Source organism: Cephus cinctus, unplaced genomic scaffold (assembly GCF_000341935.2).
Source record: "Cephus cinctus unplaced genomic scaffold, Ccin1 Ccin1_scaffold0330, whole genome shotgun sequence".
Taxonomy (NCBI): Eukaryota; Metazoa; Arthropoda; class Insecta; order Hymenoptera; family Cephidae; genus Cephus; species Cephus cinctus.
In genome coordinates this window covers 103,626-128,935 of record NW_014333027.1, presented here as the reverse complement: position 1 = coordinate 128,935, position 25,310 = coordinate 103,626, and the positions used below count along the sequence as shown (strand labels likewise).

At 38.2% G+C, this 25,310-nt stretch overlaps 3 protein-coding genes across 20 annotated transcripts in view; 2 read left to right on the top strand and 1 right to left on the bottom strand.

Moving 5' to 3' along the window:
* LOC107266829 (probable phospholipid-transporting ATPase IA) overlaps positions 1-19,492 on the top strand; it is a 34,012-nt gene extending 14,520 nt beyond the window's left edge. For 4 of the 12 annotated variants that reach the window (XM_025083972.1, XM_025083974.1, XM_025083973.1 and 1 more), the window contains exons 2-22: positions 124-490; positions 7,996-8,234; positions 8,312-8,410; positions 8,499-8,609; positions 8,684-8,931; positions 8,999-9,279; positions 9,353-9,665; positions 9,735-9,961; positions 10,046-10,422; positions 10,480-10,617; positions 10,732-10,884; positions 10,954-11,151; positions 11,236-11,335; positions 11,419-11,663; positions 11,759-11,884; positions 11,960-12,100; positions 12,182-12,300; positions 12,374-12,508; positions 12,577-12,681; positions 17,271-17,368; positions 18,629-19,492. In XM_025083972.1, the coding sequence (XP_024939740.1) occupies positions 139-490; positions 7,996-8,234; positions 8,312-8,410; positions 8,499-8,609; positions 8,684-8,931; positions 8,999-9,279; positions 9,353-9,665; positions 9,735-9,961; positions 10,046-10,422; positions 10,480-10,617; positions 10,732-10,884; positions 10,954-11,151; positions 11,236-11,335; positions 11,419-11,663; positions 11,759-11,884; positions 11,960-12,100; positions 12,182-12,300; positions 12,374-12,508; positions 12,577-12,681; positions 17,271-17,368; positions 18,629-18,726 (3,903 nt within the window). In that variant the 5' untranslated portion in view covers positions 124-138 and the 3' untranslated portion in view covers positions 18,727-19,492. The other 8 variants (XM_025083979.1, XM_015737727.2, XM_025083976.1 and 5 more) reach the window with 8 other exon arrangements.
* On the bottom strand, positions 456-22,972 carry LOC107266817. 7 transcript variants are annotated; one of them, XM_025083985.1, is made up of 3 exons: positions 22,381-22,972; positions 20,957-22,317; positions 456-631 (listed from the first exon to the last, which is right to left on the bottom strand). In XM_025083985.1, exons 1-3 carry the CDS (start codon positions 22,683-22,685, stop codon positions 456-458), a joined length of 1,842 nt encoding a protein of 613 aa, XP_024939753.1. In that variant the 5' UTR covers positions 22,686-22,972. The 7 variants fall into 7 exon arrangements, 3 of the variants coding, with proteins under 3 accessions (XP_024939753.1, XP_024939751.1, XP_024939752.1); XR_003059408.1 differs by lacking the exons at positions 20,957-22,317; positions 22,381-22,972 and adding exons at positions 1,217-1,277; positions 1,516-1,650 and having other exon boundaries at positions 500-631; XR_003059410.1 differs by lacking the exons at positions 456-631; positions 20,957-22,317; positions 22,381-22,972 and adding exons at positions 4,579-5,311; positions 5,517-7,537; positions 7,675-7,972.
* Positions 22,973-23,081: 109 nt separating this feature from the next.
* Positions 23,082-25,002, top strand: LOC107266819 (polymerase delta-interacting protein 2). The gene is made up of 6 exons (XM_015737705.2): positions 23,082-23,291; positions 23,510-23,665; positions 23,740-23,839; positions 23,919-24,260; positions 24,362-24,567; positions 24,641-25,002. Exons 1-6 carry the CDS (start codon positions 23,194-23,196, stop codon positions 24,750-24,752), a joined length of 1,014 nt encoding a protein of 337 aa, XP_015593191.1. The 5' UTR covers positions 23,082-23,193; the 3' UTR covers positions 24,753-25,002.
* Positions 25,003-25,310: the final 308 nt, after the last annotated feature.

The window sequence follows — 25,310 nt, the reverse complement described above, 5'->3', positions numbered from 1 at the left end:
TATATTACTTCACTCGATTAATCATAAGTGTTAACATTACTGAATCGATTATCCTCTCGGTTTACATAGCATGTTAGAGGAATACCTGCTACTGGTCGAACTCTTATAAGTATACTGTTTCAGGCCCCAGCTCGACAGATGCAACCGTCGCCCAGGGCGGACCCCCGGGTACCAAACACTGGCCCGTTGCGACCGTTCACTCCTCCGGATCTTCCCTCGATCCCTCATATGGATGGCACGCCCTTGCAGAACAATCTTCATAACGAGAACTCGAGTCAGGATGGTCCCGTCAGCGGAGAACCCGAGGAGCAGGTCACTGACTCCATCGAAGCTATTGGGCCTTATATCATCGGTAGTCCCATTGATCTGGGTGACATCGATAACGTCGATAATATCGGTGCACGTTTGCAACGTCTTAATCGTGGCCGAAGAAGGACACGGGAACACATCGAACTTCAGGAAACTGAGCCCGGCGAGATAGCAGCACCAGGTGGGTTCACAGAATCCTCTGTGAATTTTCTCACGAGCTTCTGGCACATTCCAAAGTGCGACGAATCTTTTCCGTTTCCGTTCTTGTCCGTGTGCCAATTTTGAGGATCTTGACACTTTGATTCTTCCTTTGGCGCGGATCCTACAGTAAAGATTTATGCAATTATCGGCGTCGTCGAGGTTCGTAGCTGGGAATGTATGTTTATATTTGGTGCTCCTTTAATTACGACTACGAGCCACAACGACTTCCTGGGTATACTGGCAAACGCGGAGGGCCCTCTTAACCGTGTTAATATTTCTAGTGATGGCAATTGAACTCACGCGAAAAGGAAAAACTGTTACTACAAGAGATAGATTGTTAGCGAGTACTTGGGAATACTTTGTTAGTTTTATTAGTCTTGTGGAGTAGAAAGAAACTGAAGGTGAGAGGCCGGCGGGAGGGTGCGAAAGAGCGAGATTAGTGTACTGTGTCGACTGGCGACGATGCTTTCATCACTATTGACATAATGACAATGACCTCTGACGAATGGACACAGTTGCATGTGTTGTACGTTTTCTATTCGTGGGTTCTTGATAATTCGCAGTGTTAAGTAGAATATCACCTTTACTCATCACGCGGTGAATTATAGTCCACGGCCATTAATACAATTTTGCACTGTTCTAATTGATCCACACGTAGTTTCTCATCTCCTTGTAAAAAGCTTATAGGCTGTGTTGATTATCTTACCCGTGTCTTGTGTCCGTGAAGATGTCACATAAGTCAAGAGAAAGTAAGCTTTTAGCGTTTCCTAGTGATAAAAAGATCAAAGTTACCCTCGGCGGCCTCCGATTAATCAATAATAAAATATAAGTATTCTATAGAGAGTTGGTCGTATATAACCAGCAGTCAGCAATTCCGCGTAAACACCAATGGCGCCGAATTAATATTTTGTCCTCCGAATGTATGGAATCGCTTTGCACGGGTGCTTGTGTTTTCATTTAATTTGGGGATAAGTTAAATGGAAAACAATTGTTATTATACGTTACATATATTCTGTGTATCAATTATATTGACGTCGAGCGGATGTCCAAGGGGGTATCCCTGGCTTCGTGTTTGTGTGCCACGGTAATATTTTTATCGACAATACTATGGGCGCACATTATCGTCCAGGTCCAATAGAGTTCAGCACCGCGTTGTTAAGGCATCAACTTGTTGCCTTTGCTGGGCGCATGCGTCCCTCTGCCTGCTCTTGTATATGTAGACATACATACAAGGCCAAACGATCGTACCCACCAACTCTTTACCGTATTTCGTATACCGTACGCCTTCCTGATTCTCCTTGTCGTCCCTGCCAATCGAAAGGGCAACAAATGCAGTGAAGACGTGAGCTTAATCGCCATTCGGAAAAAGTAATCGAACAGAAAAATATTCAAATGGTACGAGTCGGTGAGAATGAAGAAATAAATTTGTGGTTGTCGGTGAAGAACTAATGTATACACAGCTATGTGTATGGGTACGAACCCCGAGAAATAATAACGTCGTAGTCAAATCTCCCGCGAGAGGAGACATCAGTAATTTCGTGCATCGTAGTTTCGGAAATGGCCGTCCAGAGGGCGGGTCGCTTTGAGGACGTTGTGTCGTTAGTTTTCATAATTTGTACGTGTATGAGAATCGTCAATGGCGTTTGAAGTGAGTGAGTGTGTTCCTCGTGTGTTTCTGCTGATACACGTGTTTCTAGTCAGTGGGTTATCGTACCAAAAAGTACCATGCGTTCTCAACGGGGTGTGGCGCCACACGAACGGCTCTACGTAGTGACGTAAACTCGACGTTCCTACGATCGTTATCCGATCAACGCTGCGTCTGACACCAACTGCGAGCCCGTTGTCTTGTTTTTCTCAATAACTAAACACATTTCGGAACTGTTAACTAATCACTCTACTACGGTGCTAGAGCATGGATGTTTCATTTAATATTTGTTCAGCTATAAGATGGAAATATTCAAGTCTTTCATAATCAACTTCAGTATAGGCTCAAATTTTATCGAAGATACTTGTAACTTGATACTGTTGAAATTATTAAACACATTAATTGTAGCATTTCACTGACGGATTAGAAATCATTTCTGAGTAAGAATGGTCATTGTTTAGTGACGTCACTTTATTATCGTTGACTTGCGTACATCGGTCACGCCTTTTAATCCTAATAGAAACCTTCGAACAACTGATTGGGATTCCTCGAGTTTATACGCACTGGCTAGATAGTCTGATCAATCTTATCAAACGGCAATTACTTTCAATGGATAACAATTCTTTTAATAAGTTTGATACCTTTAGGAGTTCATCGGTTGTTTCTTCTCGGTATAAAATAAATTTGGAAACTGTTGGACTTTTTTTTTGTACCTTTACGCTACAGTTGAATATTTCGTGATTGTGACACTATTTGATCAGTTATCATTATGGAATGTATAAGCCTGGCGTGCTATCAGTGTACTCGGTCGAAATTAAACGAACCTAATTGAACTGGTCCTTCGCAAAGAACATTCGAAATGGAATTCGCTAGTGAGACTGTGGTGCAGCGGTTCAACGTACTGAGATCCCGGCTGAATCTTTATATGCACGCGCATAATCGTAAGTTGATTCGATTTAGACCAATTGGAGAAATTGCGTTACGTGTAATATGTATTGTCTTATCTAGTTATGTTCACATATATTTATTTATAATTCCCTTGAGAGTTAATCAAGGTAAATACTATTGAAGTATTATGAAATGGAATCGCAAGGGGATTCAAGAAACAGCTATTAAAAATTAACGTTTTTCTTTTGTTTTCTTTTCTGTTAATTGTTATTTAAAAACTTTGCCATTGTAAATAGAGACACGCTGACGCATTGTCCTTGTTCTGTGCACTGTTATTCTAGATAGTATACGAGAATTATAGATGCTTTTATAGAGTGCTTTGTTTGTCTGCAACGTAAATACCAATGTTAGATCATTTAGATAAAATAAATATGCAGCATAGTTCAGAATAAAGTTCTCATAATAACTCCCAGCTGTTCCATTACGATTTTAGTATTGTTAATCATTATAATATGTACCATCGAATTGAGAGCATGATCAATTTGCCAATAGGGGGTCAATATTAGGTGAACCAATTTGAGAATATTAATGAACGTGAAGTCTCATAATACATTCCGAGGTCACTGCCAATGACGTAACTTCCAGAGCGTTATTGATCAGTAGCCTTGTTATGATTCAAAAATGATCAAGTGATGAATAAGCTTTTCGGATTGGTTCAGTTTAACCCGATCAGGTTATAGCTTTTTTTTGGCACCTTCTCAGGTTATCGTGGGTCGTTTCAGACCCAAGGCATATTAAAACGCTCAACTATCAATAAAAAAATCTGGTAAAATTCCTGTACACTCTTGAACACTTCTCTTTTAAGGGCACATCATAATGATTGCAAAAAAATGTTAATAAATATTTTATTTTTAGTGATAAACACACTCACCTCTCGGAAATGCAGACATTTAGTAAAAAATTCATAACTTTTGAACAAATCGAGATATTTGAATATTTCAAATTGCATTATAAAGTTGAAGAAGCGTATTTTTACGAAAAAAAAAAAATCATGAACTCGATGGGAACAAAAGTAATGCTTAAGTTTGAGGTGCCAATCAGTGCTTTTTTCGAAAGAGGAAATTTTAAGTTTCAAGAAATAACTATATATATTTCGATGTATACAAGTTTTATTCATAAAGAAAAAAATAACGTCATGTTCACGCCTTAAATTCTATCAAGTTATAATTACAAACAGTCTCTACAATATGGGTAACGGTGTTCTTCGCAAATGGCCAACCTACACTTGATGCAACATTGGTTCGTTCTCACGGAATGTACGCTGCGTCATGCTATAAGAGTTGAAAAATCAATATATGACTCAAAAAAAGAAAAATTTTCCGAAAATATTCATAAAGTTCATGAAAATTCAAAAACGCTCAAAACGAGTTTGCACCGAAGTTAAAATTATCGTCGGTCATTTCAGATCCAACGCAAACTTGACCCGTTCACTGCGAAGGTCAGGCAGTCAATGGGAAAACGCAATTCAGCACAGAGGGTCCTCTAGTCCTAAAGTTTTTTTTAGGGTGGGGATAGATATTTCCAGGCTACACGGATTCTGAGTAATGAGACAAAAGAAAAATGCCTTGGGTCTGAAACGACCCACGATAACCGAATCGAGTTAATAAGTTATTGCCCAGCCAACGATCGCAGTCCTTCGTTCAAAATACCAGTAGAGAATGAAGAGGTCGATGCGGAGTGCACGAATTTTCCAGACAGTTTACATAGCTCCTGGAAAATTCTAACGAACGAATTTCGCCGATTTAAATAATCAACTTTCTGGCGCGCTCAACTCTCACTTCGATTTATACAATTGGAAGCTGAGTTCGAGGCTCAAAACTTACGTGCTGATGCAATGGAATACGGCGCGGTTGTCCGTCATCTGGACGAAACAGTTTTACAGAAGGTGGTCAACATCATAGAAGCTTCATCTGCGGAAGGCAGATATGGTGCGCTAAAGCAAGCCCCTATTCATAGAGCTTCAGAGTCAGAAGAAAAGCGGCTACACAAGCTCTTCATGGGAATGAAGATTAACTATAAAACCCCTTCAGACATGCTAAGAGAGATGAAAACACTGTCCAGTTAACGACAAAGCTTTGGGTACAATCTGGCCACAGAGTCTCCCAGAGTCGGAGATGCGTTACTCGTTTTGGAAGATGCGCCGTTCCAGAAGATGGCTATAGCAGCCTCGACTCAGCATGGTCAGCTTTCGCCAGCTTGAACAAGCGCCTGGAAGCAATTGAAAAGGCCATCAATAGACGTGGCAGCGGTAAAGCCAACCGTTCATGCTCAAGATCTAGGAACAGACAAGACACAGAAAGGACTCTGTATCTACCATGAACGCTTCGGTGAGAAGGTAAGGAACTGCCTACATCCCTCGCACATGGCAAAGCGAGAAAAGGTACGGCGACGTAATTACCACGATGGACCGTACCTTCTGCAGGCGATTGTAGCTCAGCTCCCAAAGGCTTCGATTGGCGTGTCTTGAAGCATAAATTGAATAAGGAAGTCAATCACTCGACATGGGGAGCACGGAGCACGTTTCGCAAGTACGGGGTATACCACGAAACTACGGGAGTGCATTGGGAAAGACATTGAGATTCGTGAATTAAAAAATTTCAACTCACGCGTAAAGCAATGATGCAAGACCTTAAGTCGCCTCCAGACGCGTCGGGCATCGTCTAGGACAACGTATGATTGGCCGGACGCACAGCCAATGGGAGAGCACAAAAGAAGCTAGAATATACGTCATATGGACGTAGCGGCAGTCTGTTCATGTCCTATGCAGTTCTGTCCTTAGAGAACAAACAGTGTGACCATTATAGGACTAATAAAAAGAATTATTAACGTAAAAGCATTTTGTGTTTTTAAAATCGTACATCCCTCAAATCCTTCTCCTCGAAATTGATGCTTGTCACATAATCTTTACAGATTGTTCGACACCTTGTGATTTAGCGGACATACTGTCGATGGCGCGATTCAGATTCCGTTAAATTGTAATAGAATTAAGAGGTTTGTTCTCGTTACCTGCACTTTTCAAAAAATGCATATTTTTATTGGATGATATTTTTAAGTAACTAATGAGAACTTGTTCTTTTTTGAAAAGTGCAGAAAGTGTAGCATAGCAGTGACCAATGAACCAACAGAATCGAGCCGGTGACGTCATGACTCAGACCCAAAGCATTTTGTCCATTAGTCGCCGACTGCTGCTCGCTGCCTTTGCCTTTGCCTTTGATGTGGATGGTCCATTAAGGGCTCGGTCACGTTTACTCATCTTTCAATGCAAATCTTATTAATCTGCAGAAGCTAATTGCGACGAGATACTTTGTTATAAAACCTCCTTTATAATTCAAATATATACATGGCCGTTCTTCTATTGCAGGTGGAATGTCGTTACGGAGCTCTGTACAATTAATTATCGTTCGGGAAATCGGATAATTTGCAATCGCCACAGGCATAGTTTTTTTATTGCCTCCTTTGATGGTCAAAAAATCCATGCCTGTGTTTTCGTAAATACCGTTTTTAATGTACTGAGGTATATGCTCGATGCAGTTACGTTCGACAATTTAAATATGGATCCCACTGCTACGAAACTCAGACCTAATTTCATTTTAATTAAATAAAGAAGTAATTCTCTTTTTTGGAGAGACCTTTCTAAAGAGTTTTGGTTAGCCAGGATAATTTGGTAAGATAAAATTTAAAAGAATTGCAAAAAAATAGTATATGATAGGCGTATGCGGGTTGGTGATTCCTACTCGTGTGACGTTTAACACCACACTCGTCAGGAATCACCAACTTCCCGCACTTGTATCTTAATGTACTAGTGTCACATAGCCGAGTTGCTTCGTGTCCATTTTGTTTTTTACATCTTAAAATTCTAAAAATCCCGAGTTCATTTCGTTGTCTGCACCTATGCTAGCATTCATTGCCAATTTCAGGATTACTGCTGGAACGTTAGGTTTTTTTTTCTTCTACTGAATTGTTGGTAATGGCAATTATTGCCTGCGTCGAAGCCTCGATACGAGACGAGTCCCGCCAGCAAGACAACACGTCTAAAGTGTATTCGTAGAATTCAGTCTCTAGAAAATTTGTTTTAGTTTCAGTATTCAGTCGTGAGCTTATATCCGATTCAATCATAAATTCTTCAGTTTTAGGGCTTTTATCTGTCGGATCTGCGAAAAATTGAATGGTTTCTTTGCGTCGTCATTATTATTATTATTGATCTATTATTACTATGTGGAAGAGCCTTTGAAGTTGAGTATTCAGCTTCTGACATTTGATACGTCCTTCGGTTCTGTCGTCGTTCTTTAAGCAGGTTCGAATACAGTCCGCAGGAAAGTCGTCGGATTATAGGTATGCTTTTTTTGGTGGGTCATTCGACTTTTCTCCCCCAGCAAAATGTAAGCTGCAAGTTCTTCTGTGAACAGTCGGAGTCCATAGCTGTCCCCCGTAAACCTAATGTTATCAATAATAAAAAAATTATCAAAATAATAGTAAAAAATAATAAATCATTCACAAATTTGAGTAAATACCCCAAGCATAAATCTGAATAAAATGAAATTAAATCAACCACTGATGTATCAGTTACTTACGAGGTTAGAAGCGCTGCGGAGTTCAATTTGTTTTTCCTTTCCACTTCCCACTGACGGCCCAAAAATAAATAAAAATGCAACTCCGGATTCTTGGTTTCATTGTATTCCGGAACGCATGAAACACAGCGTGCACAATTTTTGCAATTAGTAAATCTCTTTTTCATGTTTAAAGTTTCGAATTCCGAAGATCCGCAAAATCCTCTATTGCATCCAATCGTTTCAGGTGGCAGCCGCGGCGTGACGCCGTCGACGATACTTCAATAGCGTATTGTTCTAAAGGAATATCTTGATAATTAATTTCTCCTTGTCCATCTGTCACAGTTGGTGCCAACAGAGCCGAAAATGGTGGATCCCAGGTTGAGGGTCAAACTCCACCTCATATTCAGGAGGATCAAGACGAAAGGATTGTCTTCGTCAATGCACCACATCAACCGGCCAAGTACAAAAATAACCACATAACAACAGCGAAATATTCCATCTTGACGTTCGTACCATCATTCTTGTTCGAGCAATTTCGCCGTTACAGCAATTGCTTCTTCCTTTTCATCGCGCTTATGCAGGTAAAGTTATATGTGATATCGCGCTTCAATAATATTATTCTTTGGAAACAATTCAAACTGGCTTCTTTTTTCATCAGCAAATACCAGACGTATCACCAACTGGACGATATACAACTCTTGTACCGCTGATCTTTATCCTGAGTGTATCCGCCTTGAAAGAGATCATCGAGGACATTGTAGGTAGCTCGCCTTTAATATTCTTTATATCCTCTTCGACACGTACATTCTCTCAGTGAAATCTTGAGAAATTCACCATTGTTTTAGAAACGACACAGAGCCGACGACGAGATAAATATGCGAGAAGTTGAAGTACTTAGAGATAGCCGTTGGCAATGGATACAGTGGCATGCAGTGGCAGTTGGTGACGTTGTCAAGGTTCGTTATATCTTTAACTTTCAGAAACAGAAAATAACTTATTTTATATACCAGAATTCATATTCCTTAAATAGGTCCACAACAATAATTTCTTCCCAGCTGATCTGATTCTGCTCTCCTCCTCTGAGCCGCAGGGTATGTCCTTCATCGAAACGGCTAATCTAGATGGCGAGACAAATCTGAAAATAAGGCAGGCTGTTCCCGATACTGCTGTTTTATTGGACACTGCGGAATTGATGAATTTTCGCGGCAATATTCAATGTGAACCGCCAAATAGACATCTTTACGAATTCAACGGTGTACTACGTGAATCAAATAAGCAGTGAGTTTCAATGATATTTCACTATTATCATAACTGGTTCGAGGAATTACGTCTGCGCTTTATATAGGAGCGTGTCCTTGGGTCCTGATCAACTGTTGCTACGTGGTGCCATGTTGAGGAACACCAAATGGATCTTTGGTGTAGTCATATACACGGGACACGATACTAAACTGATGCGCAATAACACAAGTGCAGCGCCGTTGAAAAGGTCAACACTCGATCGTTTAACGAATACGCAAATATTAATGTTGTTCTTTATACTACTCCTACTGTGTCTCATTTCCACGATCTTCAATGCCATTTGGACCAATGCTAATCGACAGGGTCATTGGTACTTGGATCTGCATGGTAAATAATATATTTAATTAAGTAGATATAGAGATATGCAAATTGATACTTAAAAGAAAGAAATTTATTTAAGCTTCTCACAAATTTTCAGAGGCAATGACCAAAAATTTTGCCTTTAATCTCCTGACGTTTATTATTCTATTCAATAATCTAATACCAATCTCACTGCAAGTGACTTTGGAAGTGGTGCGCTTTGTCCAAGCAACATTTATCAATATGGATATTGAGATGTATCATGCAGAGACAGACACGCCTGCGATGGCACGCACTAGCAATCTTAACGAGGAGCTCGGTATGGTCAGCTATATTTTTACAGATAAAACTGGTACGCTCACACGGAACGTAATGGAGTTTAAGCGATGTTCGATCGCTGGTAAATTATACGAGTAAGTTAGTCAATGCTTTAACTCTTCAAATATCATTTCAATTGTATTTATCATAATACAATGTATTAGTTTGCCTAGTCCTGCGGCAGAGAATATAAATGATCAAATACCTAACAGCGAATTGGTTAACGATATAATGAAAGGCAGATCTAAGGACGAAAATTCTCGCATCAGTGATATGAAAGCATTCAATTTATTTGCCATTTTACATGAATTTATGGTAATGCTGTCGGTTTGTCACACAGTTATTCCTGAAAAATTGGATACGGGTGTTGTTTATCATGCCGCATCTCCAGGTACATTTCATTATCTCTTATTTATTGCATGGATTTATGTACAGTATCTAATGACAATGATTTCTCTGATGATATTTCAATCAGATGAAAGAGCTCTTGTGGATGGTGCACGAAAATTCGGCTATATTTTCAACACGCGCACACCATCTTATGTAGAGATCTTGGCGCTCGGCGAAACACAGCGCTATGAAATTCTCAACGTAATCGAATTTACATCTACTAGAAAAAGAATGTCAGTAATAGTGCGAACTCCTGAAGGAAAGATCAAACTGTTCTGCAAGGGTGCGGATTCAGTTATCTATGAGAGACTGGCGTCACGACCTGGGAACACTAGTGTTCCTAATAACGAAGGCCTAGATGACTTTCGCGAGAGCACCCTTAGTCACCTGGAGAGTTTTGCTACTGAAGGACTGAGAACTCTGTGTTTTGCAGTTGCAGACATTCCAGAAAATCGTTATCAGGTAAAATTTTCTATGGTTTATTCTTGATTCCTGCTATTTTCTTGATTAATCTTGTAGTGGTGGCGAGAAATTTACCACAAAGCTTCCATCAGCGTGGTGGATCGCGAAGCTAAACTGGAGGATGCTGCAAATCTTATCGAGACAAAGTTAACTTTATTGGGAGCCACTGCGATAGAAGATCAACTTCAGGAAGGGGTATGCGAATTTATTAGAATTTATTAGATAATGAATTTCTTCTTGGGGTGTCTAATTTTTTAATAATTTGACTATTTTTGTCTATTCAGATATAATATATTTGCACATTTTTAGGTACCAGAGACAATACAGTCTTTAGTGCAAGCTGCAATAAACGTCTGGGTCTTAACAGGTGATAAACAAGAAACTGCAATTAATATTGGCTACTCCTGCAGACTTATTACACAAGCGATGCCTCTCATTATAGTAAATGAGTATTCGCTTGATGTAAGTATACCAAATAATACAGATCTGTTGACTTTTTATAGAATATTAATAATAGTTCATGATTTTTAGAAAACGCGGGAGGTCATAATACAGCACTGTTTAGATTTTGGACAAGATTTGAGGTGCCAAAACGATGTTGGCTTGGTAATAGATGGTAACAGTCTGAAATATGCACTGTCGTGTGACCTCAGAAGAGATTTTCTAGATTTATGCACTTCCTGCAAGGTTGTGATTTGCTGTAGAGTTTCTCCAATGCAGAAAGCTGAGGTAATCTATTCTTTAAGTTAAATATTTATTTATAAGATTCACAATTAATAAATTCAACGTCAGTAATGTAACAAAGCATTGCAGGTCGTTGATCTTATCACAAGTAACACAAAAGCCGTGACGCTCGCAATTGGTGATGGGGCAAATGACGTAGCTATGATTCAAAAAGCCCATATCGGTGTTGGTTAGAAAAAAAATCCAATTACTTACACATTATGTAAGAAATGAAAAAAGATCTATAAAACTTATTTTTGATTTGAATCGTAGGTATTTCAGGAGTGGAAGGACTTCAAGCCGCTTGTGCTTCGGATTATTCCATAGCGCAGTTTCGTTTCTTAAAACGATTATTACTCGTACACGGTTCTTGGAACTACAGTAGAATGTGCAAATTAATTTTATATTCGTTTTATAAAAATATTTGTCTTTACGTCATTGAATTATGGTTTGCCATTTATTCCGGCTGGTCCGGTCAGATTCTGTTCGAAAGGTGGTCCATTGGTCTTTACAACGTGGTAAGTTAAAATATGATAAATATATAAGCATATTTCAAATGCACTCATATGCATTTTTTCGTCTTGTTTTATATATATTTTCCTTTAAAATACAGGTATTTACTGCGGCACCACCATTGGCTATGGGCTTGTTTGATAAGGTCTGTTCAGCAGAGACACATCTCGCCCATCCAAGATTATACGCAACTAGGAACACCGCAGAATCTATGTTCAATATAAAAGTATGTATATGATTTAACTAATTTATATATCTAAGGAGCAGATTTTTATTTATAACAAGACGATCGTATAATTAGGTATTTTGGGTATGGATAATAAATGCTCTCGTCCATTCGTCACTACTCTATTGGTTACCCTTGTTGGCATTGGAACAAGACGTAATATGGAGTAACGGCCGTGACGGTGGTTATCTCGTTCTAGGAAATGTCGTTTATACAGTAAGTCAATCAATTGATTAATAGCAATCTCTAATCAATTTATAATTTATTAAGTGGTTACATTAATTAATTCTGGAACAGTATGTCGTAGTGACTGTATGCGGCAAGGCTGGTCTCATCACGAATTCTTGGACGTGGGTTACACATTTAGCTACTTGGGGTTCTATTATATTATGGTTCTTATTTATACTCATGTACAGGTAGGTGTCCGCAATGCTTTTACTTTCGTCGTGAATATTTACAATTCATCCTTCGTTTTTTTCTTTCCTTCAGCAATTTTTGGCCTGCGTTAAACGTTGGCGCTGTTATGCTAGGCAATGACAGAATGCTTTTCACGTCACCCGTATTCTGGCTGGGACTAATTCTTATACCACCGGCAGTGCTGCTTCTGGATGTTACAGCAAAGGCGTGAGTGTGAAAAAGTTTTTTTTTTGTCTTATTCTGATATTCAAGTGATACGATTACAAATGGTATAGGGTGAAAAACACAATGTGGAAGTCGGTCACGGAAGCAGCTAGGGAACAAGAAATACGAAAATCTGATCCTGGTGATATATTCAACAGTCAAGATTACAGGAGCTCGTAAGTCATTGAAATTTTAAATGATATCGCTTATCGTCTCATCTAACAATTCACTGGAGAAAGCACAGCACGGATTCTTTTATATTAATTTTTGTTACTGTTTCTAATAAGTGCATTACGTTTATCTCATTGTTTGTGGGGGATATTAAAACGGATATAGTTACGGTACGACACAATTTCCGTTTTATACGCTATAATTAATAATTTTGTTACTAACTTTGGGTGGATATAGCGATCATTGTTTGAGTGCCAATGTGCATACGTATGGTTATGTAAAAGTCATAATGAATCTTATGACAGTGTCCCTGATGCATGAAGTTGGGAGAGCAGCTTAAAAAATGTTATAGAGGTATATCATCCTAACGAGTTTCAATTTTGTGGAGATACTGGTAAAAGAAGAAAGCCCAGTCTTATGAAGTCATGTATAGTAAGACCCAGTCTTTTATGTCATATTTGACAGCTACTGTGTACGGTGGGCATTGGAGACGTTCCCGAATCAGTATAAATTTTCTAGAGGGAGTTGATGCTGTTAAAATTTTTGTGTTACATACAAAATATACACGTGGTCGCCACCTTCCTTTACCAGTTCCTCTGCGGTTGATCTGACATGCATGGCTTTTTAATGTGTCCTGATATTACCTTCAATATTCCTGTTATACCATAGACATTCGTGACTGTGAAAACAATCTATGAAAAAGAAACAAAATTAACTTATAAATGATCTTAGCTCCAGTATTGCTTTATCACGATAAATTCTCATCTCATCTTCGAATTAAGATCAAAGGTGCAGGGTGTTCCAGAATTGACGAACTCTATAGCGTGATGTTCAACTTTGAAGAGTTTTGCATTTAAAAGGTCCTATCAGTTTTTGAAATTGCAGCTTCGTTTTCAAGATATACTAAAATGAAAATGACCAATGAATGTGCGCTTGATTGCTCATTTTAATCTTAGCATATCTCGAAAATCAAACTACAATAGAATTTAAAAAGCTGACAAGTGCTTCTGGATTTGGAATTATTCAAAGTTTAACGTCACCATATAGAAATCATTAACTCTGAGACACTCTGGATATGCTTATCAAAACTCATTACTAAGATCCTAACAAAAAGTTAAAGAAATAAAGTAAAATGAGATTCGCTTCATTCAACACCATCAAAATTGAAACAGGAGATCGAGCTCAAGGAAATGGCGGTTTATTCGGCTACGGGTCTGGCCATCACGAAGACGAAGTAGGATGAGAATGTTCCCGTTCCTGTTTGTGGCACGTGGTTCATGGTTCCCGCATCGTCCAGACCATACACCTACCGTTTAAATAATCATCCCAGAAATCCGTCTATCCCAAGATCCAAGTCACGGGTTCCAAATCCCCGCCAATTATTCATACGTTAGAATGGGTATACTTAAAACGAAATCAATGCAATGATAACGCGTAGACGCACTTTTTCATTTAATCATTTCTCATTAGATCACGCACGGTAGATCACTACTAATTGAATCAATTAATCAGATAAAGATATAAGTATTATAGTCCAACGATTACTTATGCGATTAGTATACCGATTACTCGACGTCATTTACAGTATTACAGTGTACTCGTCACTGTGATTAATTTTCGACATGAATGCCTTAATAATTTAGTTAATCGTCAAAACGTATGAATTTATTTTTTTTCCTATAACTTTTAGTACCTTAGGGCTGTGCTCTTTGGTACCGCTAATTTATTAATGTTATTGTTACTTATTTTTTTAACTATATCCCAATCTAAGTGAAGTATGCATACTTATATTAGTCTAAGTAATAAGGTTTCTAGATACGTATCTTAAATGCTTAGTTATTTGTGCATACTGTTCTTCGATTCTAAAATGGCCTAGGTCTTATAAACCGTATCGATCCTAGTAAACAAATTTGCCTTGCAATAAGCTGGTAATAACGATTCCAGAGAGCTTGCTTTCAAACGCTTGGAAATTGAAACAAGAAGACTGTCAAGGTTTTTTTCAAGAGAGAGTCAAAATGCTAACCAGTGGTATAGCTCTACATTTCATATACGAATGGCACTTCGTATTGTACGCGTGAAAATATTCATATATCGAATATAGTATGATATTGGGTAATTACAAAGTAAATTTTGCACAGGCAAAAGATTGGCATTCAGCTCATACAGAGAAAAATAATTCGTGAAGTGAATCGAAACGTAATTGGCTCAACTATTAATTTAAGGAATGTATATTTTTTGCTCGGGAATTCATTTATTATCCCATGTGACCTTTTTGGCATTGGTACTTTAATTATTCCTTCGAACTAAGTTTTCCTACCTAACTCCGGGGGGTTCAAGCCAGCGACCTTATACCTAAAACGCACGCACATGTTATCCGCAATGCTACCGATCACTAGTGATTTTTTGAGAAATAAATGTAAAATTTTGATGAACTGAAGATTGTTGAATGGCCGTTATCAAGAATTAAGAAAAGCCTCAAGAAAAGATTTTCGTAAATAATGAGAAACGTGAATAATAAAGACAACTTGTACCAGTAATTTTTAAGTATTATGAAAAAAAAGAAAAAAAAATGAAATAGCCAAGTGTTAGGAGCAGGTGTTTGCCAAGGTAAAAGCACAGTAAAAGCAAGATTTAAAAGCAAGTCTTTGCTAAGGAACTGTCAAAGATGTAGTCAAGGGTTAGGCGCAAGTATTCGCTAAGGTAATACAAGGTAAACTATTCTCAAAGCTTGCAGGATGCTTGCTTTTAACAACAAGTGTTTGAAAGCTTTTTACAAAATTTGTGGCAAGTTTTTTTTTACAGTTTCAAGGGATTTTCAAGCTATACACAAGACTTTTGCAAACTATTTTTTTTTCCTTGGGTATTAGTACGCGGCGATTTACATCGGATGCAATATCGACAATCAAAGTGTGTGCCTTATTTATACCTAGAAATCATATATCTTTTATCGCTACCTAATCAGGCAAATATAGGGTGCGATTGCACCCCGACCTTTTCATGTGATAAAATCTTTTCCTGTCAACAGTGAATTAATAAATGGGTACTGTATTCTTTTTGTATTTTAATATGGAAAACAATGGCGTAAACCAATTTTTTTTTAAGAATAAAATTTAAAAAATGTTATAAAATAAAAAAAAAAGGAAAAAATAACATTTTTTACAAAATTGACTATAACTATTTGAAAAATTAAGCGATTTTCAAAATTCAAAGAGCATTGTAAAGTGGAATAGAAGCAGTTTAAGTTTATGTAGGATGTGTGAAGCTCCCTTCCAAAAAGTATAATTCATCCAGAGCTTGAGCTAGTTCTTGGGCTTTCAATACCTCGACTACCGCACTAACACTTTTCGTCTCATAGCAGCCTGAAATTTTGTTTTACGAATTTCAATGAAATCACATGAAATTTTAGTTTTCACTCAGAACCATCAATTTATAAGCAATCCTATGAATTTAACCACTTTTCCAAAAAAAAAAGTACTTATCAACACAAGTCTTCAAAGCAAATACAAAAGTGGGGTGCATCATCACCCTGAACAAATTTTAAGATTTTTGAACAATTTTTCATAATTGGACAATGGTCAATGACGATGGACAACGTATGTGTCATATCCAGTATGAGGGTTGAATAGTTGATGCTTGGAGAATTTGAATGGCCTGGCACAGTAGTACAACATTAACGAATAATTCTAGGAGATACGTGTACCATCCATTAATTTGATAATGAGACCGTTTAATGCCATGTGTTGTATTTGGTATGTTTTAACAATCATGGTAACCCATGCAGGCCTGTGCATGCCATCGTCGACCTCGCAAGGTGTAAGTACCCCAGTAGAACGTTCATAAATGATCTAGTAGGTAGCAATGTGATGATCTAGAATAAGACCTTCCAGATTTTAGTAAAGATGCTACGAACTGCATAGAAAGTGCATGCATGTAGCTGCTCCTTGGATGTTCTGCTTTTATCATACCGTGCCAAAGCAGCAGCTAATTTATCCGCTTGATGCCTGTCATTTTGAGATACCCTAGGGTATATTTGTCAACCTTAATCAATGGACTGTGCCTTTTGATTGGATTCAGCTGCCAGTCTGGTCACTATTGTAACAGCACTGTACATAGTTCTCGCACGAGATTCTTGTACCTTACCCCAGCTTTGGACTTGGACAGGAAAGCATCTCTTCGTTGCGGCTGTCGATACCTGTGTTATCGTGAGTAATACGTCAAATTGAGAAATAATGAATATTGAGGCTAACGAACCTTCAAGTCCCAGTCCAAAGCTGGTGTAGTTTTGTATACCTACAAAGCTCCTAGTAAAGCACCTGTAAATGTACAAACTGTGTATATAGTGTTTTCATTTTGTTATTGTCGCTAAACCACCCAGGTAAAATGAGAGTTCGTCGAAAAAGATTCAATTGTCACCGGTTTGACAATCGCTCGATGAAAATGTGTAACGAGCCGTTCGCGTTCTTCGCGCAGGATTTTATAAAAAGACGTACGCGATGAGACCACGCATTTCATACGATGGGGGGTACCTTCACGTGACTCTTGGGGAGTTTCGGTAAGGATCTCTTAAAAACACAGGAACATGACCGAATTGCAGATTGACGGAGACAGCAAGGCTACTGAAAAATGTTAAAAGTGTTTTCACCAGACGCTCTAACGCCGCGACCAGAGCCAATGTTGAGGTGGAGTTATCACGTAAGTGGTATTAAGTCAGGTGGGTGACGTGCTTGAGGAATAGAAATCAAAGAACAGGATAACCAGTCATTGTTGTCCCAGCGCGTCACCCACTGACAATGATTTGTAAATATGTAATCATTTTTATGTAAATATCACATGCATGTCTAACGTCTATCTTGAGTTGCGAATTAATTTTAATTTAATTTAATTTGAATTCTGATTTGAAACCAAAGTGCAAAAAGTGACGTGATTTGGATAAAACTCGGTATCTGGGGGATCTTTGGAGTAGTCAATTACAAATGTGGGCTCAGAATTCCGAAATTAAAAATACAAAAAGTGACATAAAATTATTTAAAAAAAACACAAAATGTTTCGAATATGAGGATAATATTACAAAGTACAAAAGCGAGTATGTTTTTTGCCGGTTCGAATTCAGAGATTCAAAAAACACCGAAGAGTTCAATTTCGAGAAAATTCTATAATAGTTATACTTTGAATTTGGCGTTTCTCACCTTGGAATCTAATCACTTTGAATGTTTGAATTTTGAGATCAGCTCCATAATCAACGACTTAAAAATTCCCGAAGTACCAAGTTTCAAGTAGATACATAACTCGTGGATAAGGAAAAATGTATGCTTCAAAGGTTAAACTATAATATTTTATGATCACAGTCAATTATCCTCGATCACATATGCTGCTGCTTTTCGTACTGAGAAATCTTATCATTGTACATATATCACAATTATCAACCAGTTTCATAATTAACCTAGATTTATAATAGTCAGTCCACGGGTTTAATGTATTTTTCTAAAATTTTGCAAACAATCCAACCATTAACAAATAACACATGACTTTCGATAAAATCACATAAATTTATATCCCAAAATACAAAAATCATGCACGTGCATACTTCGTGGGACTGAAGTTATGCATAGTCACGTCCGATTCGCTACGAAATTCATTATTTTTAAATTGAACTCGTGAACCGACTATAGCATTTCATACGGTTTTCAGTACGCGCTTAGACACGCATAAAGTAGACTCACTGCGTATTTGAAACTAAGAATAAGTACGCTAACTCGAAAGAGTTCGTAAACTGACAAAACGAAAAAACAGTCAGTGGATCATTCGATTCTCTGAGTTTTTTCAATATTAAAGATGCATGCTCCTTTCTCGAAATCTAATCATCGTCCTAACGGATGTTTAATATTAATGGCTGCTTCTGACTTTTCAACGATTCACAATGACTTTTTTCTAATGCGCATGCTGTCGCATCAGATGGATTCGCGTTCTCTCAAGAGGAAGGTGGCTCTGTGACCCAGACGGATGTAATCAGGGCGTACGACACAAATCTTCCGAAACCTGGCGGCATGTAAACTTAACCACTTTCTTGATCATCGTATAAAAGCTAATTGCATTGGTCCAAATTGGATCCAAGTATTGGGTACAAAATATTCCAAAGGAAACATGATAGAAGTTCTACTCAATACAGAAGTATGGAGAACCGGATATTTATTTAATTTAATAGTATTAATTAAGCTCTTCTTGTTTATTAGTAAACCAATTGATAGTTCTATTCATTTTTTTCAATATTTCTTATTGTATATTATAAATACTTTGTTACTTGAATTTGCGAAACTGTAGCTCGCGCTATCGTTAGACAATCTGAACGGTATAAAATGTTTATTGTAATGACCAGTGACTTTTCAAGTGTGATTCGAACCAACGAAAATTTGGTTGCGATGCAAATGATCATGGAACAAATAGGCAGCATGTACAGTAAGACTGATTCGTCTGCGATTAAATATCCTTTTTTTTTTGTTTCGACACACCGTCAGGACCAAAGGTCTTGGTAGTGTTTCGGTCTGACGGACGAGGCGTTTAATTCGTCCATATTGCGTGTATAATTTTCTATTTCTGGAAACTCAAAGTGGTGATTGTCGAATGTTATAGTTTGTATATACTTATATTGATTCTTTTAAAGAATACTTTCGGACTTTACTGTACGACTCTCTGTTATCGTATTTGTTTTAATTCGCATCTAGGCTCGTTCATTTTAATATTAAAATCACACGACAGACAGAAATACCAGGGTAGGATGACGTTGTATACACTATGTTCTGAATAAAAGGATATAAAGTACTTTGTCGGTTATTATTTGTTAAATTTGATTGATTTATTGCTAAATATAATTCATATCAAGTATTGCTGGCGTAAACCTTTATTAAAAGGTATAATATAAGAAGAATAAAGTATAGCAAGTATGTGTAGATAGATCGTGAGGCGTGTGCCCAGATGCTTATAGAAATATTAATAGTGATACCAGTCCAGAGAGGACTGTAAGGGATTGGTATCATGATCAATCAAATTTTATTGATCGATTAATAAGAAAAATCTCAAGTCTTAATTGTAAAAAGTATCAAGTAGTTCGGTACGGTTCCAGTTTGAGACTTGTAAAGAAGTTCTCTCTGTCCTCCTTGTATCTGGCTTTCAAGAGGAATTCCCAGGCCAAGGAGTGTCCTGAGAAGTCGTAACCCTGCGCCGCTCTTTGACAGTCGCCAAGCCAAGATGCGACATCCAGGACTATTTTTTTTCTAGGATCCATTCCTTGGTGCCTAGTCTCAACCTCGGATAGAATCTTACGTTCCAGGACGTAGCTACGCCAATGATTGTAGACCTTCCTTGCTAAACTTTTCTGCTTATACGTCCACGCTGAATCGTTTGCAGAAGATGAACCGAGGGATTCCATTCTTCTGTAACCGATTCTTGTCATGGCTGCAGACAAAATGCGTCTGACTAAACTGGATTTTTGTTTATTAATTGATACATCGTGTTCATTGTCAATTTTTGAATTAGGACAATCCAACTGGCATTTCGTATTTTTGTTATTCAAGAAGGCTTTATACTGGTTAGTGGAGGATCTTGAGGTGTTTCGGTTAAACGATTTTGGATTAGACTTTAAACGATTTTTCCAATTTGTATCAAGGAGTCTGATAAGCAGATCACCTATATATGGTATATATGGCGGACAGCACTCTGCTCTGCTCCAGGCTCTACGATAGGTACGTGTCTCTGGACTTTTGTAAATCTTGCAAAGCTGCTCCAAAGACTCGTACCTGATGGCATGATGCACACGGAGGTAGGACCAAGTGTTCCTCAATCTATAGATTGGTGGTGATTGTAATCCAGCGAGAATCGAGCGGCAAGAATGAAAGTTGCCAAAATCGTGACATTTTTTAGCAGCATTTATCATCCTTGATATCATCCTCGCGCGCATGTCTATCTTCTTCACGGCGAGGATCTCGCTTGCTGTTAAACAGGATATCCGATGACTGAACGCTATCCAAGCACCGAAATTTGGTGCGTTTCGCGAAGATCTTTGGAACATCAGTATTTCTATTTCTAATGCTGGTATACGAAGGAATAGGTCTCGGTCTATTAACGTGAGCTGTTTAGCTATGGTACTGCTGTTCAGATCCCAGGCAGTGATCCTCATGTCCATTCTGAGTAATCTACGTAGTTGACTAGTGGTACTGTCCTTAGACTCCTGATCTTTACGCGGCTTTCTGGTTATGGTCGAAGAAAAAATGCGTCCTAAAATCTTACCTGATTTTTCCTCAAACACTGTAGAATCCCTGGATTCACTTTGAACTGGAGTTCTTTTTCGCTTACTGAAGAATTTACGTTTGATTCCTCGATCCTCCTTAGACGATCTAAACTCACGTAGAAGAGCTAGATGTTGTCTAAGTTCTCTATAAGCTGCAGTCGCGGCTCGTGGCCGGTACCAGTACTCTGGTGTCCAGAAGAGAACTACACGCCCTCTTGTAGCGGTTCCCATGGCTCCACATCTTCCAGGCTCTAAAGCAGTGGTGGAAACACTGGCAGCCAGTTGACGTCTCGATACGGGAAGACGTAATTCAGGATCTGCTGCCTGACGACGAATATTAACAGCGCTTAGGACTCGTCGTGTTTGAACCGATTCACGTTCACCAGGTTGCACAGACCAGGGTCCAAGAGCATGTAAAAAATGAGGCGCTGTCGACAGACCGTATCTTCTGAAATGTTTGTATCTCTTGGAGACTTTCCTCTGCCTCGATGCACCCTCCCATAGGGAAACACCGCCTTCGATCATTTTGTAAGGATTCAGCAGGGTGTATGCTGGTTTCAAAGAAGGTTGATCACCACTGCACGGTTGTAGGTACAGTCCAGATCTGCACTTTTCGCTTATTCCAAAACCAAACCTTGATAATTTTGGCGCTAAATTCACGACTTTCTCGTTCGAACGAATCACTCTCTTTTGCCATTTATTCAAAGGCTTCTCAAGTTTTTTCGTTTCCGGACTCTGTGATTTTATTATCTTAGAACTGTAATCATCAGGGTCCTCATTTTTCATGCAGTCACCCTGAAATGTTACCGACTCTAAATGAGTTTTTGTAGCATGGCCTTCTCTAGTGAACAGAACATCACAGAGTCCACCCATCCGCTGATTTCTCCTAGCCTGCCGGAAGTTCTGATCTACTGGCCAACTATAACAGGCTTTCTTTGAGATGGTCATCGGTGAACGATCATCCAGTTCATATCGTAGATCGTCTAGACTGGCGTCAGCAAATCTTATTGGCACTGGTGTGTAGCGACCATTATTCAACTCATTGTAAGATGGTCCAAGATAGAGATCTTTCCTAGGCCAAGATGATACTATGGCATCACCAGCACCTCCGTAATGAGCCCATACCCTACAAACGCTTTTATCTCCACGAGATTGTTTCGCAGCGTCTAATTCTATTCCAGAAGAAAGCAAATACAGAGTGCTGTTACTCGAGGAGCTAGCTGCTGTAGTTTCTGACAGGGAGCTTCCATTTTCTTTCCTTATCATGAGCTCTCGTATACGGTCGCACCAAAGTTTCCAGAACATGGTTTTCTTCTCCATTCCACCTAACTCGTAGTAGTTTGCTCTGCCATCTACAAACCTGAAAATTCCTTAAATTTAGCTTAGGACCTCTACTCCTTACTTGATCAGTTAGGGAGTATACCTTGCCTTCAATGTTTTTCTGCGTCTTCTTCGAAAAACACTCAGGATCACATATTCTAACGGGAACACCGATACGAGTTCGAAACTCTCTATGCTGGGATCCAAATCTGGGGGGCATAAGAAACTTATGTTCCTGCCGATGACGTCCGCAGCGATAACCAATTTCGTTGGTGTCAAGCCCAGGGCGACTTCCCGCAGGCCGCGTCCCTCGCGCGTCGTTTCCGCAAATGGAGATTCAACAAGAATGCGATCAGAGAATTCGCAGTACTCTGACAATAACAATTTTTGAATTCTATTGTGCTCCATTGTCTTGTTGCGTTTACTTTGAATTTATTCTCTGCGGATTTCCTTTATATAGTATTACGAAGATTTTCTTTGCGAATTCGGTATTCAAAATATTGATGATCCGTTATGTTCTCGATAAGAAAGTAATTTTTAAGGACACCTTCGACATCGGATACCTGAACAACTGCACGAAACGTCGAGGTTAGTATTTACTAATTTGCTAAACAATTAGGTTTTGACAGTTGGGTGATAATAAAAGATAAAAAGACGCTATTGAAATGAGCAACTTCATTCATCACTCATTTTAAAAGAATTTTCGATATTTTATGGTCTTTTAGTAAATTCATATTGGCACTAGATGACCGTCCAGTCGTAAGATCATAGACTATGCATATTTCTAAAGATTGGGGTACTGTCAAAAGATGCCGCTATGTGATGATCTCTTGGTCTCGTACTTTTTGCAATAAACAACTGGAACACATTTTTTTTAAAGACAATTCGATCTACATCTGCAATTTTGCTCTCAGTTATGGAAGTCACAAGAGGCTTTTTTGGCAGAAACTTGAAAAATTCGTTGCTGGAAATTTCGAAGAAATTCTTCGGTGTACAGAGTGCTAAATACATTAGGTCTGTACTTTGTTACGTAAATACAAGTAACCTAACCTCATTCTTTATAGTTGTAAGGTTTAATGTTTATGACATTTAAATTCCGGCATATAGTAACGTGTCTTGAAATGAAAATACTAGTTTGAGTTGAGCATTTACAAAGAACTGATAGTGCGGCTAAATTCTAGTTTAGATTAATATTAACTTAGTATCATGTATATCTGTTTATTATTATTTAGATTGGCTGAAGTGGGTAAATTGGAAACTCCAAAATCACAAGGAAAATATGCAACTGGACAATTGATACTTCATAGAGTATTTGGATATCGTGGAGTCATATTATTTCCTTGGCTGGCAAGGGTCTATGACAGGGATATTTCAAATAAGAAAGAAGGGTATAATTTCGAACTATAAATAAATTTGTACTATATAATTTATAATACATAGACATATATTTTCTATGGTATAGTATCGAAGAAGGAAATTTCAATGGAGTTGGAAAAGAAGTGAAAGGTAGAACACATACCTTTTATCAAGTCCTAATTGATCAAAGAGATTGTCCATATATAGTAAGTTGAACAATACAAGGAAAAATATTTTGACTCTCTCTTGATTCTGTATTCTATATCATATCTATGCTGGTTAAAGCGAGCCCAAACGGAAGCAGTCACCTTTCTGGGGAATCATGAAAGTAGTCGCAGTTTATATGCTATTCCTGGTCTTGACTATGTTGCACATGAGGATATTTTACCATACACCACCAATGAAAAGGCTGCACTGCAGCATGAATTATTTGACAAATTTCTATCGTATCATCCTGACAATGACCCACCTTTCATTGCACAAGAAACTCTCAGAGCGTGGCAAAAAAAGAATCATCCATGGCTGGAGCTCTCAGATGTTCATAAGGAAACTACAGAAAACATAAGGGTAACCGTCATACCATTCTTTATGGGTTGTCGAGAAAGTCAGACTACATCTGTTTATTGGGTGAGTAGTATGAATACATATGTATTGTGATATAACATCTTGTGTTATATTGTATCCTTTATGGAGGATGTTAATTTATTATTTATTAATATCTTTTAAAGTGGCGTTATTGTATTCGATTGGAAAATCTGGGTGACATGAGTGTTCAATTACGTGAGCGACATTGGAGAATATTTAGCCTCTCAGGCACTTTGGAAACTGTAAGAGGACGCGGAGTTGTTGGTCAGGAACCTGTACTATCAAAAACTCTACCAGCTTTTCAGTATAGCAGCCATGTCAGTCTGCAAGCTCCCAGTGGGCATATGTGGTAAATATATTATTAATAATAATTCAGGATAGTTTGCATTAGGACAATTAGTTTATAAAAAAATTGGTTTAAGGGGAACTTTTCGGATGGAACGTGAAGATGGCTATGCTTTTGATTGTCGCATACCACCATTCTCATTGGAATCAAAAGCCGACGAACCGCCGACTCCGAATGCAGAATCCTAAAGTATACGGAACATTGATAATTTCTACTGAAAGATGAAGTATACCAGTGAAAATTATGATACACGATGAAGAAAAAAAGCGAAATATTATGCTGACAATTGCGCTTTACAGGTGCGATTGAAAATAAACGATGTCTTCTTGTAAATTTAGTCTGTACATATTTATTGATACATTAAGTAGTTTTAATGAGCTTTTTTGTTTACTTAGATTGTAAACAGTGTGATTGATTAAAGTAGAGTTATAAAAAAAACTGTAATTGTTTCTCTTGAAATACTTCCTAGCTAGAAAAAAATAAGTGGAATCGATTCCTATACGGGCCAACATTACACGAAATTGTTCGAATCTCTACATGAAAATCTTGGTGTAAAATTCGGTTCCATTCGTAATAAATAAGTAAAACAAGATTGCGGGAATATTATCAACTGTAAATTTTGTCTTCTTGTCTGGCAATGTACAGTACAGATGTCTCTGTTATATACCGTCTTATGCAGTTCATGAGCACAGCCAACTAGTATCTGTTTTACTGGGTGAGTAAATAGATGTTCATTCACTTCACAT